The sequence below is a fragment of the Sander lucioperca genome, chromosome 24 (genome assembly GCF_008315115.2).
Source record: "Sander lucioperca isolate FBNREF2018 chromosome 24, SLUC_FBN_1.2, whole genome shotgun sequence".
In the NCBI taxonomy this organism is placed as follows: domain Eukaryota; kingdom Metazoa; phylum Chordata; class Actinopteri; order Perciformes; family Percidae; genus Sander; species Sander lucioperca.
In genome coordinates this window covers 7,977,273-7,994,826 of record NC_050196.1, presented here as the reverse complement: position 1 = coordinate 7,994,826, position 17,554 = coordinate 7,977,273, and the positions used below count along the sequence as shown (strand labels likewise).

General features: G+C 40.9%; 1 protein-coding gene across 1 annotated transcript; it reads right to left on the bottom strand.

Annotated features, from left to right (window-relative positions):
- Window positions 1-675: 675 nt before the first annotated feature.
- Window positions 676-17,465, bottom strand: LOC116044441 (OX-2 membrane glycoprotein-like). Its single transcript, XM_031291599.2, has 8 exons — window positions 17,288-17,465; window positions 14,773-14,856; window positions 14,516-14,643; window positions 13,193-13,516; window positions 12,094-12,423; window positions 9,464-9,748; window positions 7,406-7,507; window positions 676-1,081 (listed from the first exon to the last, which is right to left on the bottom strand). The coding sequence occupies exons 3-8, from the start codon at window positions 14,583-14,585 to the stop codon at window positions 1,077-1,079; spliced, it is 1,116 nt and encodes a 371-aa protein (XP_031147459.1). The 5' UTR covers window positions 14,586-14,643; window positions 14,773-14,856; window positions 17,288-17,465; the 3' UTR covers window positions 676-1,076.
- Between the last annotated feature and the right edge of the window lie 89 nt (window positions 17,466-17,554).

The window sequence follows — 17,554 nt, the reverse complement described above, 5'->3', positions numbered from 1 at the left end:
TCCCAGACCCACTGTCAACCAGGCTAGCAATCAGGCAGCAGTGGCCAAGAAAGTTTCAGCCACCCTAAAAGGCTCTGAAGAACAATTTTCTCATCATCTTCTTCCTCTGAGCGATGGGGGGGGGGTCCTATGTGGAGACAGGAACAGTGGAACAGTTTTGGTTGTTTCCACTGAGTTATTTCAGTGTCGCCATGTTCGTCTGTGCACCAATCGGGATTGAGCAAAGTGTCAATTAAAAGCGTCTGATGACAGTTGTGGGGGTTGTTTGCTTTTGTTGCCAGATCACCGTCGGTCACATCTGATCAAACCGCACTCACACAACGACCCGATGACAGTTAGCTGAGTTTTTCAGCATTAAACTCTAAAAATAAATACCTAGGAACATCTAATCCACTTTCATTTGTGCTCGTTTAGCAAAATGAACGTCATATAGAAAGAATTAAGATTTGAAACCATGTTTTAAGGGGCTTTAAAAGAATATAGAAATAAGTCAATGTTTGAGTTGCTTTTAAATGGAACCTAATCAATTTCCCACTGATAAATGATGTATTAATGTATTTAAATTTAGATTACATTAGTTGATTTCTTTTGACAAGCTACCCAACAAAGAACATTTCAGACCAACAGAGAACTCTACTCAAGCTCGATATATGAACCATAATTTAAAAATATATACATTATCACAACATCTGAGAATTGACCTTATACACTGCAACACCACTGGACCTCCATGAAGCCATAAGATCTACTGATCCAAATCCAACACCCCCTTATTCATATCACAAGGATCTCATCAATCATCAAAGCAACTATTCTAGTGTAAGTGTAATATCTAGCATTAAATAATGTGGTTTTAGTGCCGTTTACGTTGTAGTAAATGACATGAGAAATGTGTGTGTGCACTAGCGGGACCCTCCCAGCCCGTGGAAGCAGAACCAGCAGCGTCGGTTCAGTTCTGTGAAAGCTCTGTTCCCTTCCTCTGCACGCTGAGCTGGAGGGCACGGTGCTGAGCAGCTAGGTCAGGCTCAGAGCTCCACTGGACCTTCATCAAAGCAGCAGTGACGTCGGCATCCAAATCAGTCTGGACACAGAGAGAGAGAGAGACACACACACACACACACACACACACACACACACACACAGAGAGTTGGGTCAGCTTTGTCCCAAGAAACTTTCCACAACGTTTTATTTCCCATTTCCCATTAATCAACACAAATCCTTTCCCCCCCCCCCCAGCAGTCTGCATGTCCTGTCGGGCTGTGACACCATTTTCCTACAGGGCACCCTCTGAGATTTCATCTGTGAAAAGGTTGAGCACTATGAGTTTAGGGGGACATCAGGTATTTATCCTTAAAGAAAAGCAAAGTGAGTTTCAGAAAATATGCCACTGCTAAAACTATAGATTTGTTTGAAAAGCACAAAGTTACATTTATTATAACAAGGGAAACAAGTATATAATATTGTCCAATTCATTATAATAAAACTTGACTCTACACTCTTTATTTTAAACTGTAGCTAAATGCTAACAGGACTGGCACTACACATGTTGACATCAATCATTTTCTATGAAGACTACAGCTCCAACAAGTTCTTATTTGCTTATGAGATAATGCCAATCCGCTACTATTATTCATCAGAGTATATGAGGTGGAAGTCAGTGCAAAGTGTTAAGGCCAATAAGGGCTGGGAATCAAACTGTTGTTTCTCCAGTGAAGAATGAGTTTCCCAAACCAAAAATGTCTTAACATCACAGGCAGAGGTTGTATTTACTTGATATAAATCCCACCCAGGAATGCAAAAATAAACACAGCAAGCACATACACGCTTGTATCCCCAAAACACCCACTTCATTCCAAAAAGACCACATGCACATATATAATGAAACATTGCAGGAATTCCTTCGCCGTGATCAAGTGACTGCCACGCCTCAATGTACATGTGGCAGCAACGGGAGTTATTTAGAGGTTAGTTTGTAGCGTTAAAGCTGAATCGACACATGTAGCCTAAAAGCCCAGTAGAGCGAGAGTGACAAGTGAAATGTGTGACACAGAGCTTGGAAAATCAATCAACACTGCAGAGGCCAGATGTTTCTGAAAAAGAAAGCAGAAGGTGTCACTTTCATCAGGTGAGGAATTTGGGCTGCATCTCATAGTCCTTATTTGATAGCTCCTCGACTCCTCGGCTGAACCAGAAGTTGTTCTGTCCCTCCTCAGCGAAGGCTGTCTCAAAGCTCTTATTTCTGCCGCGAGGAGCGAGCATTAAGGAGCTATAGGCGAGGATACACGAGAGCAGCCTTCCTGGAAGCCGTGCAGCTGAAGTAGTTGCTAACTCCGTCCATACAGCTGACAAATTAATGTGACGCTTCAGAGGAAAGGACGTCTCATCCCTCTAAAAAAACACATTTCCTCGTTTCCTCTCTCCTCCGATGATTTCCTCCCGTCTCTCCCGTGCCTCCTCGGCGGGAGGGACTAAGACGCGAGGAAGGGAGGCAAGTGGAGGAGTCGAGGATGTGGCGCGCTGCTATATCATGTTTTTCTACCTCTAATCTCTAAGGAGCAATCTGTGTTACCCTCAGTCTTGCCCTCATGACCGGATGTGTTGACTCCACATACGTACTTCCTGCCGTGCTACAGATTAAAAGCTGCCACTGAAAACATTGGCTTTCATGATTAAACGTCTCTTATCTGAGGTTAACTCCTTGTCCTTGTAGCTGTGCCACCACTGCACCTTATAGTCTGTACATCTCCACCCGGTCCCACCAAAAAAACAAACATGGAAACACAGACACAAATAGCAAGCAGCATTTTTACTGGAAGAACCTCAGTCCTTGGCCCTACTTCCCAGCTGTGATTGAAGGCTGAATAACGCCCACTGATTCAGAGGCAACCACAAAGGACCATTTGTGGCCGGCTCGCGGTACAACTTTAGCCACAGACATCACAACTTTTCATGCCGTCCACAGTGGCTTTCTCTGCAGCTGAACATCTCAGACACACTTTAAATGCTCTGCATCCCTCCAGCAACTAACAACAAAACAAAAAATATATTCCCTCTTACCTCTAGTGGTATCTACTGTAAGTCATGCACATAGTTTTACAGTATATGCGCCAGTTTTGAGATATTTAGCTGTGGTATTTGTAGATTAGTTTGGGGTATTTCACATGAGAAATGTATGTATTTGTGTTTTTTCCTCTGCTCATCTTACAGGTTTGACACTGGCAGAAAAAGGTGAGGGTGCGCGTTTAAGTTTTTGAACGTAAAACACATTTGTTTTTGGTCTCTTGATTGTTGGTGATTTTGTCACAAAACAGAATAGAAAAAAAAACACTTTCAGTATTTAGTTTTCAGGGGCTATAAAAGAGTTTTCAATAGGAATATTTCTTTGGTAGAAAGTAGTTCATGAACACTGATGGGCAGTAACGCGTTAGAAGTAACGCGTTATTGTAATCCGATTACTTTTTTCAAGTAACGAGTAAAGTAAGGGATTACAATTGCAAAAACAGTAATTAGATTACTGTTACTTCCCCGTAAGCAGGCTGCGTTACTTAACCGTGATTTTGTTTCGTGAGACCGTGCGCCGCGACGTCAGTGGTAAACACCGACATGTGTAGTGTTGAAGAAGAGACAACATGGAGCACGGGAGAGAGCAGGACCATGCAAGCGTTTAATGCTTGGAAGTACCGACATTACTTTGAGTTTGACTCGGTTAAAGGTGACAAAAACATCAGCGTCCGCTGTACACTCTGTGTGGGAAGAAAACTTTTATCTACAGCGAAAAATTCCACCTCAAATCTGAGCAAGCACCTAGCAAGCCGGCACAGGAATGTGAAACTCACTGAAAAAAAAAAACCTGAACCCCCAACTGACATGACCGCTGCGGCTACATCCAATTCCACCGGGCAAACCTCCGAGGGCCCCTCTCCTGCTAAACAGGTGAAAATAGACTTAAAAGCGACAGGACTTAGTGTCGCTGAACTGAAGAAGCTCATCGCTGGCTATATTGTCGAGGACATGCTGCCAATTTCCACTGTTTTATTCAGGTCGTGCATCATAGTTTTGAAAAGTAACTTAACTAGTAAAGTAACTAATTACTTTTGAAAATAAGTAATCAGTAAAGTAACTGGATTACTTTCTTGGAGAAGTAATCAGTAACTAATTACTATTTCCAAGTAACTTGACCAACACTGTTCATGAATATTATCATACTAACCAAGACTGTTTCCAAAAAAACAGTCCTGGTTGGTATGGATAATATACACTGTTTTAAGTGTACTTTGTCAATGAATTCTCAGAGATGATTATTTTGTCAAAAGGCATAATGAAACCAAAACTACTTTCATTACTATGCAACTAAATGGGGTAGAGAGAATATGTGTTTTTGTAGCTCAGGTAAACCAATCCTTTAATTGGATCTACCTATCTTTATTAATTGTGTATCACCGGCCATTGCATTAATGTTAAATTTGATGCCAACATTGATATTGATACAAACTGGATCACTCATATCCTGTGAGATCTGAGGTGTGAAACCCCGTTGTAGTCGAGTGTGTGGGTAACATTCACAAAATGCTCTCTGTGTATGATGCAATTAAAAAAGCTTTAAAGTGCTCATATTATGCTCATTTTCAATTTCGTAATTGTATTTAGAGGTTGTACCAGAATAGGTTTATGTGGTTTAATTTTCAGAAAACACCATATATTTGTTGTACTGCACATTGTTGCAGCTCCTCTTTTCACCCTGTATGTTGAGCTAATCAAAATGAATGAGGCCAGCTCCAAATAAAGACAAATGCATCACAGCTCTCTTCCCTTAAACTGCAATCTGAATCACATCACAGTAAAAGCCTGTATTCCTGGCACATCTCAGCCAAGACTGGGAAATACAGTACGTCTGTGTGTGTGTGTGTGTGTGTGTGTGTGTGTGTGTGTGTGTGTGTGTGTGTGTCTGTACAGTCGAGTGTTGTTATCAGCTGGGCAGGCTCTCAACTTTGGGCTCTGTTCCTCCCTGTCACTGCTCCCTCCACCAGGCCTCTAATGTCTAACAGTCCAAAGGATTAGACAGAGAAAGAGGCTCTTTTCTTCTGGCTGCTACCTCGCTACAATAAGCACAACCACTTGTTATTCTGCTCAGGATGCACGGAGTTGGAAAATGAGGAAAGACCTTCAAGCAATGTGGAAAGTCTCAAGCAAACGGGAGCTTTTTTTTTTTTTTTTTTTCTCCAGAGAAAAATCTATTTTTGCAGTGACCCAGCTGCCATGTATTCAAGATCTCCCACAGATACTTGTGCAAGTTCTGGTTCAATACCACACCATCAATCACGTGCAAATACAGTGTTTTCAAGAGTGTCAAGACTGGCCCCGACTGTCATGAGTTTAAGAAAAACACAAACACTCTTAAATCAACAGCATGATTGAGGCATTGTTGTGTGCGACCCATGTGGGCGAATGTTGGTTTTGGCGCTCGACATGATGAGGTGACGAATAAAGTAGGAATTAAAAAGATGTGTCATTGGGTTTCCAGCTTTAAGACATGAGGAAAATGCACATATGTGGCGCCTGCTTTCTTATCGCACAAGAAAACAAAGAGGAGGAGAAGCTGAAGAAAAAAGAAAACTCATAAATCTTATTGAGGAAATGCATTGCGCTGGAAGAATTTAGAAACCTTGTAAAAAAGGTCCATGCAGGTATGACAAAAATATCAAATATAAACTATATTTAATTGTCGTATGACTCTGGTTGGCTCATGCGCCACAAAGCGAAATTGTGCACTGCCAAATCGAGAGTTGCCGTGAGACCGTCCTGACCCCGACACATCAGCTGCAACTTTTCTTTTTCTTCCTTTACGAATTTTGTTGGCCGGCAGAAGCACAAACGTCAGCCAAAGCTTCTGTCGTTGCCGCGATAACTTTGCTTTTCCCTGCCTCTCCTTGGCGGGCAGAGAAGTGATGATAAAAGGGGGAAATGGGCAGCGGTCCACACGCCACATTACGCTGGCAGCACACCGTTTCCATGACACCCAGTGAGGATTGTTGGAAAGGTGTTAAGAGGAGTCAAGGGAGTGTCAATGACACATGAGTAAGCATGCCACCTCTGTGTGGAAAGTCGCTGTGAGCCCTGCAAACTGACCTTTTGACATGTGAGGTATTTCATGGTTTGACACTATATTCACTTCCTGAGATTTCTTTCCCACACTACAAACAGTTGAAACAGCTGAATTTACCAAATCTTCTGAATTTCTCCAGAACAAATTAGTTAAAACAGAGAATATTCTTTTTTTTGGTTTGTTTTTTTGAAAGGCCCTTTTGAAGCATTGACCCCATATTGCCACATTTTTACATCCAGCAGACAAGGAGCAACATTAGCACTCATTTGGAGTTGTGTTTGTGTCCAATTGATGAATGTATATCCAATATCCATTCTATTTTTGCTCTTTCTTTGGTCTCTACCAACTCCTGAGGGAAATATCTGGCTCTTTAGCTACTTACTGCTCCATGTTTACCAGCTAGTCGCTACATTTATCTTGTTTGATAGCATAGTGGTTTTCACTAAAGACAGCTGACTGGTGCGCCTGGAAATGATGCTGATGAGAGTGCAACAAAAACAATAAAGTTGCAGGGCCAGAAAACCAAAACAACGAGCTGAAAGTCGGTGAAATTCTCCCTAGAGTTGAGGGGAACTGCAAACCAGTTATAATTCTTTGTGGTGATCCGAATATAAACATATTGACAACATCAGCTTTAAGTACGACTTTTAACGTTTTTTTTTTTTTTTTTTTACGTTGTTTTAGTCAGGATTGGCTCAAGTTCTCCGAGGTTGTTTTAGTGTGCCAAGATGTTTATGTAACCAGTAGAAATGTAGCAATTCATCACAATCGCTACAATGACAAGAGGCTCTCAAAACTTGGCCAGCACAACAGGCCACAAAACAAACAATGTGCTGCATATCAGCAGTGTTTTTCTCCCATCATAGAGATCCTGTAAGGAAGAAAATCCCATAGAAAAAGACTGATCCTGAAGTCCTCAGCCTGTTTATTTTTTATTTTTTTTACAGTTACACCTCAGGCTTCTGCTGAACTCAAAAGTGCCTCTTATTCACTTTCTCCGCCCACACTTTCCTGAACTGCTGGCAGCTTCAAAAGAAAAACATCCACCTTCACATACTCTCATTACAGGAGTTAACAGTATGTTGGTTACACTTCCCAGAATGCCTTTGGAAAACCACTAGAGAACCTTGTTGCACACAGCTGCTGCAAACACTGGTTCTTCAACCAGTGTATGCCGTTTTAGGTGGATTCAATGAAATCCTAATTAAACAAAATGTGGATAGAATATGTAAATACATTTTGTCAAGTCATTTAAGAAGAGGGAATGTGGCTTGAAAGTGCAGCTGCAGAGTCGGGACTCACCGTCGGTACAGATGAAGCACTTGCAGAGACACACACAGAGACACAGGAGGAGGACCGCTGCCACACCGCACACTGAGAGGAGGATGACCATGGCAGGACCCACTGCAACACACACACACTTCCATTTAAAGCACCGTTTATGTTTGATGACATCTGGACTAAACATGTTAGGTGATGTGGTACCAGAATAATGACTTTCTTATGAGGAAAATAATCCTTCTCGTATGCTGCAACATTACAGGATTCAGGAGGCCATCAAAGCAGCCATAATTACCCGTGACTAGAAATAGCTGAGAATACACACATGTTGAAAACAAAGAGCCTCTTTCTGCTTCACCTCAGCACCCAAGAATGGGAAATAGAATTGGTTTCTACATATTTTTGAGACAGTACTGGTATGTCGTTTAATTCTGGCTTGTTTCTTGTGCTGCTGTAACATCTAATCTCACGCTCAGATTTTACAAACAAAATTACTACGAAGTCCACCTGGCTAACGGCAGATTTTATTTGTGGTTACACCTTATTTTTTTTATTACACTCTCTTTCACTAAGAGGATCCGACAGGTTCGATGTCGCACGGACCGCTACAGGACATCATTCCTACCACAGGCAATACAACTTTTTAACACTTCATCACTGAGTGTTTTAGATAACAATACTGTACTAAGTGCAACTTGCACAAACATAGGTTTTACTTACATCTTTATAAATACTATTTAAGTAGTTGGTACATTTTTATTCCCAACTTGTATATACGTTTGTACATTCTCCACTTTGTATTTTTTTAATCATAATTTTTTGAATAGTTGTTCTTGTATTCTATCCTATTTATTATTATTTCATGTATTTTCTGTACGTTTGCTGTGTGTCTGATATTTTGCTGCTGTTGCACCGTAATTTCCCATTTTGGGATCAAGAAAAATCTATCTATATCTATCTATCTATTTTGCTTGCTTTTGTCAGAAGCTAATATCTCTAAATTTTAACCCATTTAATTCAATTCAATTTTATTTATAGTATCAAATCATAACAGAAGTTATATCAAGACACTGTACAGATAGAGTAGGTCTAGACCACACTATAATTTACAAAGACCCAACAATTCTAGTAATTCCCCCAAGAGCAAGCATTTAGTGCGACAGTGGCGAGGAAAAACTCCCTTTTAGGGAGAAACCTGGGGCAGACCCAGGCTCTTGGTAGGCGGTGTCTGACGGTTACTATTTTAATTTGTTGTACTATAAGTAATATTATTCTAAAGGCCCTACACCACCGTGGTGCACAGGTGTTTTCACTTTTTGTGTCCTGTAGGACTGTGCATGAGAACTCTGTAAAAGAGAAAATTAGGGGAGTGGTTGAATGCAAAAAAAGTGAGAGCATTAAGTTATGCTAAATATGTGCATAAATACAAGCACTTAATGGCATACAGAACACTGTGTGGAAAACGCTGGGACTAGCAGCTCCTCTGGATCGCGGCATGTTTCAAGCTTGACGCTCCTCCTCAGACAGCATTCATTTGTTCATGGGAATGAATAAATAATAATAATAATAATAATACATATAAAAACATTTTCACCTGGTCTGTTATAATTCCTATCTAACTTTATGGCTGGTTCTTTGATATGTTTTTTTTTATTTTTTTAAATAATTATTCAGTAGGCTACTTGCAGTGGTAGAAGAAGTACTCTGATGCAAGTACTCACAAATATACCCCACTTAGTGCCTTTTTTTGAGCACATATGTAGCATATGAATTTTCTTCCTCACTTATTTGCGTTTAACAGGTCCCTTACTTTTTATGTGTGTTGAAACTGACCCATTTGGGAAGTCTGTTCACATGGTTTTTCAGGGTGAACACACTTGTGTGCAGGCCCTTTATGATAAGGTTGTTGTGAGTTAATCTGACTGTAGATCAGCAAAGTGGACCAGGCTTCTAACTGCAGTGAGATGTGAAACATCATACAGAATAATAGAAGAATTGGTCAAATTGTGAAAACCTTTACATTTAATGTGATAAAATGTGATAAAAACCCCATTGGAACAGGATTTACGAGCTCCTCACCGTTTGTGTTGAGGGACACTGTCAGGGGTTTGTTCAGACCCGGGTGGTGCACGATGCACTCGACGGACTGGTCGTTGAGCATCGCTGATTGGAATAACAGAGTGCTCGTGACTACCGTCGTGCCGTCGCCCTGGTCGTAGGCGGATGAAGCGGGCGGTCCAAGTGTCCGGTTGTCCCCGCCGACGTTCCACATGATCTCTGCTGCAGGTCGGGACTGGGCCGTGCAGTTGGCCTCGGTGACTCCTGACGACGAGGTCACATAACTCACCTCTGGTTTGGGTAAAACTGGTGAAAGAAAGATTGTGTTCAGTGGCTGTTTTTAATGAATGAATGAATGAATGAATGAATGAATTTTTATTTATTGGTCGTAACCAAAGGGTAGGGTCGGAAGCTTCAGCTTATATAAGGCCCCCCCTTGTCACATTTTTAAAATAAACTAATTTTCAAGGGAATAAAATCGACAAGACGAAAAAAGATAAAAAAAATTATATGAAAAAAAAAAAAAAATCAAAACATGCCTACATCTACCTACGTACATACATACCTACATACATACACACACACACAGACATACATACATACATACATACATACATACATACATCCATTTAGGGTCAGTGCTTATATACATTGCAATTGCCACCTTAAGGTAAATAATATCATATTTAATGATGACAACCATTAATGGTAATGATGCCTATCATCATCAACATGACTATCCACCTTCGCACACAATAATATTACTCAATTTCTATACTTATCTAGTATCATATCTTTGAACCCTTTTTTAAATTTAAAAACATTTCCGATATGTTTTAATTCCCTTGGCAATGCGTTCCATAACTTCACGCCACAGACAGAAATGCACCTGCTTTTCATTACTGTGTTACAGGTGGTTGTTTCCAATTAAGGTCGCCTCTGAGGGCGTAACCCCCTTCTCTTTCTCTAAACATGGTTTGAATGTTGGGGGGAAAGTAGATTATTTCGAGCCTTATACAGAACTAACGTAGTATTTTGGTTCACCAGCTCCATGAATTTCAGTGTGTTTGACTTAAGAAATAAAGAATTAGTATGATAATTGAAGCCGACATTATTCACAACTCGTATAGCTCTTTTCTGAACTGTGCACACTGTCTGTAGAGTGGTTTTACAGGCATTGCCCCAAATCTCAACACAGTACGTTAAATATGGTAGTATCAGCGTGCTGTAGAGAGCTACAGAGCTGTTCATAGATCTATAATTTAGGAAGTATCTGACTTTACTCAATACCCCAATGCTTCTGGAAATTTTGGATCTTACATGGTTTACTTGTGATTTCCAACTGATTTTATGGTCAATTATTACCCCTAGAAAGGTGTGTTCATAAACTCTCTCTAATAGATATAGTTTTGTGATACTGGAAGCCGTCTTGTATTTTGGTCTGAGCCTGCCAATCACAGACAACAGAAAGCAGAGATTTGTTCCTCTGCCTTTATAATGGAGATGGAGAGACAGAGCACATCGCCTGTCAATCTCTTTCCCCCGGAGGACACAATGACACATGTTGTCCTCCGACGGGCCGCCAGAAAACAGAGGCAAAGCAGCTTTTACTAACTCTGGGTGGTTGTGTGTCTGGATCTTCGGTCAGGGGAGACAAAGCTTGTTTAGCAGAGCAAGGAGAAGGACATACACACACACACAGGCCTTGTGTCTAGGGAAACAGTAAGCCACTCATCCCCTGGGCTTTCTCCCAAATTAATCACCCCTTTCCCCCTCAGTGACACCCCTCCCTCTGTCAACATCTCACACACGCACGTACGCACGCACGAGGGAAAAGCGCTGTCACCGAAACAGTAGTTTAATGACCCACTTGAGAAACTTTCACCTCAGGGTTTGTTTATACACAGCGCTTCCCTTCCCTTTCCTGAGCTATATCTGGGATACACACATACACACACTTCCTCTCAGCCTACAGTGTATCTCCAGTACAAAACGTGTCAAGAACATTTGGAAAATAATCCCTAAGATGTACAGTGTTTGTATTCAGTCAGGACTGTGCAGTGTTAGCTTTAAAGCTCCCTATAAATAAATATAAAATACAAAATGTATTAGTCTAATACAATTTTATATTGTTTTTTGTGCCGGTCTCTATGTATTTTCTGGTTGACTTTTGTATATTTGTATAAAATGCAGATCTACAGTAGAAACAGCCACTGCCAACTAGGTTCAACTTGTTTCAATAAAAAAAATCCACATTAAATAATGAAATCATAATTTATGTCTTTTCACATGGGGCAGTTCCCTCAGCATCATTTTTTCCCCCCCATTAAATGACAGAAAGGAGCGGTTGAACGAACGGAAACTTCTCTCTGTTGCTTCATCGACTTGTTTAGAACAATGTCGGGAAATACCTAACATTAGTCATAAGTTCAGTAAGTCATAGCTTTATTAAAACATAATTAATTTGCAATGGCATCACCCAAGAAAGATAAATGGGGCACTCAAGGATCTAAATTAAGGATCCCGATCTCCTTTAAAAATACTTCTCCAAGCACCTACCCTGCACACACCATTCTGTTCCCATTTAAGGAGTTCTGGCTCATATGCAGTGTGATTTCCCACGAGGAAATAGATAGTACACGGGTACTCACCATGAACAGAGAGGCAGGCAGTGTCCCGTCTGGTTCCGTCTGGGTACGTGTGGAACTCGCAGGTGTAGCAGGCCTCGTCCTCAGTCCTGACCGCCTGGATGGTGAGTTGGGTGTCGCTCAGAGATCGGCTCAAGCTAAACCGAGCCTTGTACTGCTCCTCTACAATCCGGTGGCCACGCTTGGCGTAGGAGGCCACGGTGGTGGTGTCGCCCTGCTCGGCCGTCTTCGTCCACAGCACCTGGTGCACCCTCTCGGGGAGGCTGTACCAGCAGGACAGGGTGGCCAGCTTCCCGCTCACCGCCGTCTTGTTGCCATCCAGTTGCACTTTACCTGGGACAAAGGAAATGCTCCCGTTATTAAAAGGTGCTCTAAGCGATGTTGGGTGATGGCACTTGTTGTTGACGTCCCACCCCCAAATCCTTCTTGTTGGTTATTGGCTGGAACACTGTTATGTTGTGTGGTGCAGGTTGGCGCAGTTTGTTTTTGTTGCCGTTTGTGGAGACTGGACTGTCTACAGAGAGAGCGTTTTTTTTTTTACAGTGTGTTCAGGGGACAGGCAGCTCGCGGATAGTGAGGAGATGTTTGCTGTATGTGACAAAAATGTTGAAGCCTAAAAAACGTGTGACATCACTTTACACAACCTTTAATATCAAGACAATGAAGATGATATGCAATAGCACGTTGGCTCTGTGTTGATTTATTTCTTCTGGCATCAAAATGTGCAATAAAAACTTCACATGACTGCTGCTTGTGTGCAGGAGCCAGGGTAACGAGGGTAAAGAGGAGTCTGGGTGTAATAAAAATGTAAGTGCACAATTAATAGTAACAACAGGAAGTGCCAAGACTAGCTGGGTGGCGGGCAGGCTTTCTTCCCTGCGAGTTCAAACCTCAGCCTACTACTTCCTGTCTCATACTGTAAGGGGTCTAGTAATAAAAACATAACACTATGTGTGACGTGTGTGAAGAAAAGAAAAAAAGTGTGTGGAAAAAAAGAACAAAAGTTCAAATGTTAGGTGTGAGCAGCAGCACTGGAAAATGCTTATTGAAGATAACTTGTTCTTTAAAGATAACATGAGCTAGGGGGGGGGGGGAAACTGACCGGTGACGCTGACGCACGTCGTGCCATCTAGCGGGCCCCTGGGGTAAACATCAAAGATGCAGCGGTAGCAGCCCTCGTCATCAGGCCCCACCCTCTGGAGGGTGATGTAGCTGGCGTCGTTGCGGGAGGCGGTGAGCTGCACGTTGGATTCTTGATGGCTGATGCGGATTGGCACACTTTGTTCGTACGCCAGGAGGACCTTCTTGTGCCTGTTGAGCCAGCGCACTTGCCGGACGGTGTCGCCCGCTTTCGTGGTGACGTTGCAGCTAAGCAGCAGGGAATGACCTACCTCTGCGCTCAGACTGGCAGGAGCTACCACCTGACCTGAGTTCAGAGACCATATTACATTTCACTTTTATGAAGCCTAAAATAAGTAAATGTGAAAAAAACTTCATTACAAGTTAAAAGTATTACCCGGGACTGATATATTATTATTATTTTACAATATTAGATAATGAATATTCTCCACCCTCCATAGGGTCACAAGATACATTTGAGAGGATGTGAGATGATTAATGAGAAAGGAAAGAAGAAAAATAAAAAAGGTCTGATACACAACTGTGTATTAATTTTTCTAATCTCGAAGCTTTTACTTTGAAATATTCAATAATTGTATCTCTTTGAGCCTCGAACATCTGAATAAAACTATTGAGAAGTGTCTTACTGTAACATCTGGAACAAACAAGGAGCACCGACTAGATGCGGCTTTTTTGTAACAAGTAACAAGCCAAACGTTTTTTAAAACTTGGCATATGTTTTGTTTATGTAAAATCTTGTCAAATGAAAAATGTGTAGTGGAGTAAAAAAGTACAATATTTCTTTCTACAATATAGTGAAGTAGAGGTATAAAGTAGAATTCAATGTAAAAAGGCAGGCATTGTTAAGTTCTTTCCTTAACCCTTGTGTTGCCTTCCCGTTGACCATGCAACTTTGTGTTTTTCTGGGTCGAAATTTCAACGTTTTGTTGTTCTTTTTCAACACTGACATTTTTGTCGATTTTATTCAAAAAATGTTGTCACTTTCTTTCCAATTTTTTTTAATAATGTTTTTGTCAATTTTTTGTCGCCTTTTCCGATGTTTTTTCGACAAGTTTTTGTCACCTTTGGAAATGTTTTTTTGTCACTTTTTTTTCAGCGTTTTTGTAGCTTTTTCCAACATTTGTCACTTTTTTTTTTCCAACATTCTTATGTCACAGTTGACCCGAGGTCAACAGGAGGGTTAATAGATGTGTACTAAGTTACATTCACTGACATCACTGCCAAAATGAATATAAAACAGCAGAGCACTCAGTACCAAAAAGCAATTACTGACTGCAGAGCGTACCTTGCGTCCTGGAAACAGCCGTTCCTACTATCCAGAGCAGCAGACACAGGGGCAAGGCAGATCCACACATTGCACACGGAGGCTGGGTTATCAACTCACAGTGAGCCAGTAACACATCCAGGCTGCAGCTGCAAAACACAAACACTGTCAGAGAGCTTTACACAGCTTCAACCACAACTAGTTTGAGGCTACACACAATTAAAACATTATTAAAGAAACAAGTCGTGTGAGTGAAGAAGGCTGTGATGCAGATGTACCCCCGTCAGCTGTCCAGTGTTTTGACTTGTTGAGCTGCTGTTGGTCAGAACAGCTGTAGCTGCATCTCACTGACACACTGTCTGCTGTAATGGGAAACATGAAGCCAGAGGATGACATTAGCAATGACAGCATCGTCTCAGCCTCATAAGAGATCACTTTTTAAAACGTTCCTAGATCCTGAAAACAATCAATGCAACATACAGTATTGTATCGGGGTATGGTTGCATGGAACTCACTTCAGGCTGAGAATGCTAAAACGCACAATAAATCAAGCTTTAAAAAACAAGTAAAGCAACATCTAAGGGCCCTAAGCCTGTAACCATATTCTGTAACTACTTTTGTACTTTGTATGTATAGGAATATTTATGTGTATACAAAAATGTTGTAAGATTTAACTTTTCTATTTTCAGTGCATATGTATGTATGTAATATTTATAAGAGTATATGAAGAGGAATATGTATAGTTATATTTGCAAGAAGGAATAATGCTAGTTATACTGCTCTTATTTTTAGTTTTATATCATGTGGCTGTCTTGTCTGAAAACGTCTTATCTGTTATAATGTTTTATGTTTTGTATGGACCCCAGGAAGAGTAGCTGATGTTCTGCATCAGCTGATGGGGATCCTAATAAAATAAAATTCAAAATCACCCTTTACTTACTTAAAGAAATAGGGCCGGGTATTGCCAATGATTTCCCGAATCATTTCGGTTCCGATCCAATAACATTTCTGATTGGATATTGATTAGGTTAGGGAAATTTCAGTTACAAAACCAGTTTAGCTTGGCTATAAAAAAGAGATTCTCAGAGAACTTCTGCTGTGAACTGTACGAACAAGAAGCAACCCTCAAATATGTTTTATAATGCACCGGGTTAATGTTTACATTACGAAAAAAAAAAAAAGTTTAAAAGTACTTTTTTACTTAACATGGCAGTCATTGAAAAGACATATTAAAAGATTTTAATTGGAGAATTGATTATTTTAACCCAGCCCTACTTAAAAAAATAAAATAAAAGTGTGAACAACTCAACTTTTTTTCGCAGCTCTGGCACATTAGTTGCCAATGGTAATACAATGTGTTGGCATCAACAACAACAGCTGCTGACTCATGAAACATCACCTGGGGTGTAATGGAGGTGTTTACATGATAGTCCTGACAGCATGCACATCCTCTCCAGTAAACCCAACAATCATCCGGCAGCAAAACAAGCTGCCACACTTGGGATGTCTAGACAGAGGCGACCTCGAGATTTCAAAATCAAAACCTGAAATCCTCAACGAAAATTACAGTGGTCGGATGGTGACGCAAGTGGTGATGAGGAGGCAGTAGTCAGTAAGGTGATCACGACATGAGTGACTTTGTATGTAAAAAGGTGTGTGGAGGGTGCAGACGCCATCTAAGCTCAGCCGTTGGTTGGCTGTCAAACATCACATAGTGTTAAGAAGACAATTAGATCTGTAAACGTACCGGAGAATTCTACTCTCAGATCACTTCTCCACACCCTGGACAAAAAGGTGGGAACAGCAGGGATCAGGCATAAACTGGCCTTTGATCAGAATCAACCAAACCGCGTTAAAACCACAAGACAGACCTCAGAGCTTTATGGGCGTTGTGTGCTCTTTTACAGTGCCAACCATCTGGCTTCAAACATGCAGCCTGCTCCTGTTGGGCAACAGTTAAATCACCTTTCAACTCCACTGAGGTCTCACTGTGGGCTTTTGTAACATATCTGATTGACATCTAGGCTTTTAATGTGAAAGCAGCAGATAAAGCCCAAGGAAGGTAGTACATTTCACATTCATGAGAGCTGAATACTTAATGTTCACCAAGAGAGGGGCTGAAACAGGCTGGCAAACTGAATCCTCAAAACTTGCCCTACATCCAGATGTGCACTTGACATTTTTGCACAGCTGGTTCAATCCCAGAGAACAAACGTTACGTGAGATTTCTTGAACCGATTGCTAAGAAAAAACCTGGAAACCACATAATATTTTTTTTTCTTCTTCATATAATCAAGCCAATTTTGTGGAACTGTAAATCTGTCTCTTGACTTGCCAAGTGTACCACATGATAATCATAATAGATTGATACAATAAAATACAATACAGACAAGTAACACATTAAACATGTCATGAAAATGGATTTCTACAGCCAGGAATACTAAGAAAAATATCAACTGATTTAGATATAAAAAAAAAAAGTAAAGTAATTAATGTATTTTCTAGTGTATGTCAATGATACAAGTGAGTTCATTATAAGGCACCAAAACAACTTTTAAAGAAAAAGTTATTTGCAGTAAAAAACAAACAAAAGAAAAACAATATTAGTTTAAAAACATACTTATCGACTTAAAAACATGCCAAGGAGTTTCACCATGAAGTTAGAGGAACTCATTTAAGTGAGTTGACATTCCTGGCTGGATTAAGTAAGAATGACTACAATGGTAACATTTCAAGTTATTCCACATCAATTTAGCTGCAACTGCACTCGTAATAAAAGACATCTAAACTTACGAGCTGATAGATGAAAGTCCGCAGAAGACGGTGTGAGCTCCCAGCAGTACTTGAGTTGCTCCCTGTGCTACAGGTAGTGTGGAACTGGAGCAGAAGAATCCATGCTTCCGAGATTAAACTACAACTGAACCAACCCATGGATGTACCAACCGCGTTGAGTTTCCTGCTGCCTGCTCCCTGATCTCTTAATACCGTCAACTCTTCTTCGGCTACATTTGAAGGAAAAACAGGACCTCCAGTGGCCATGTTGTGCAACTACTGCTACAA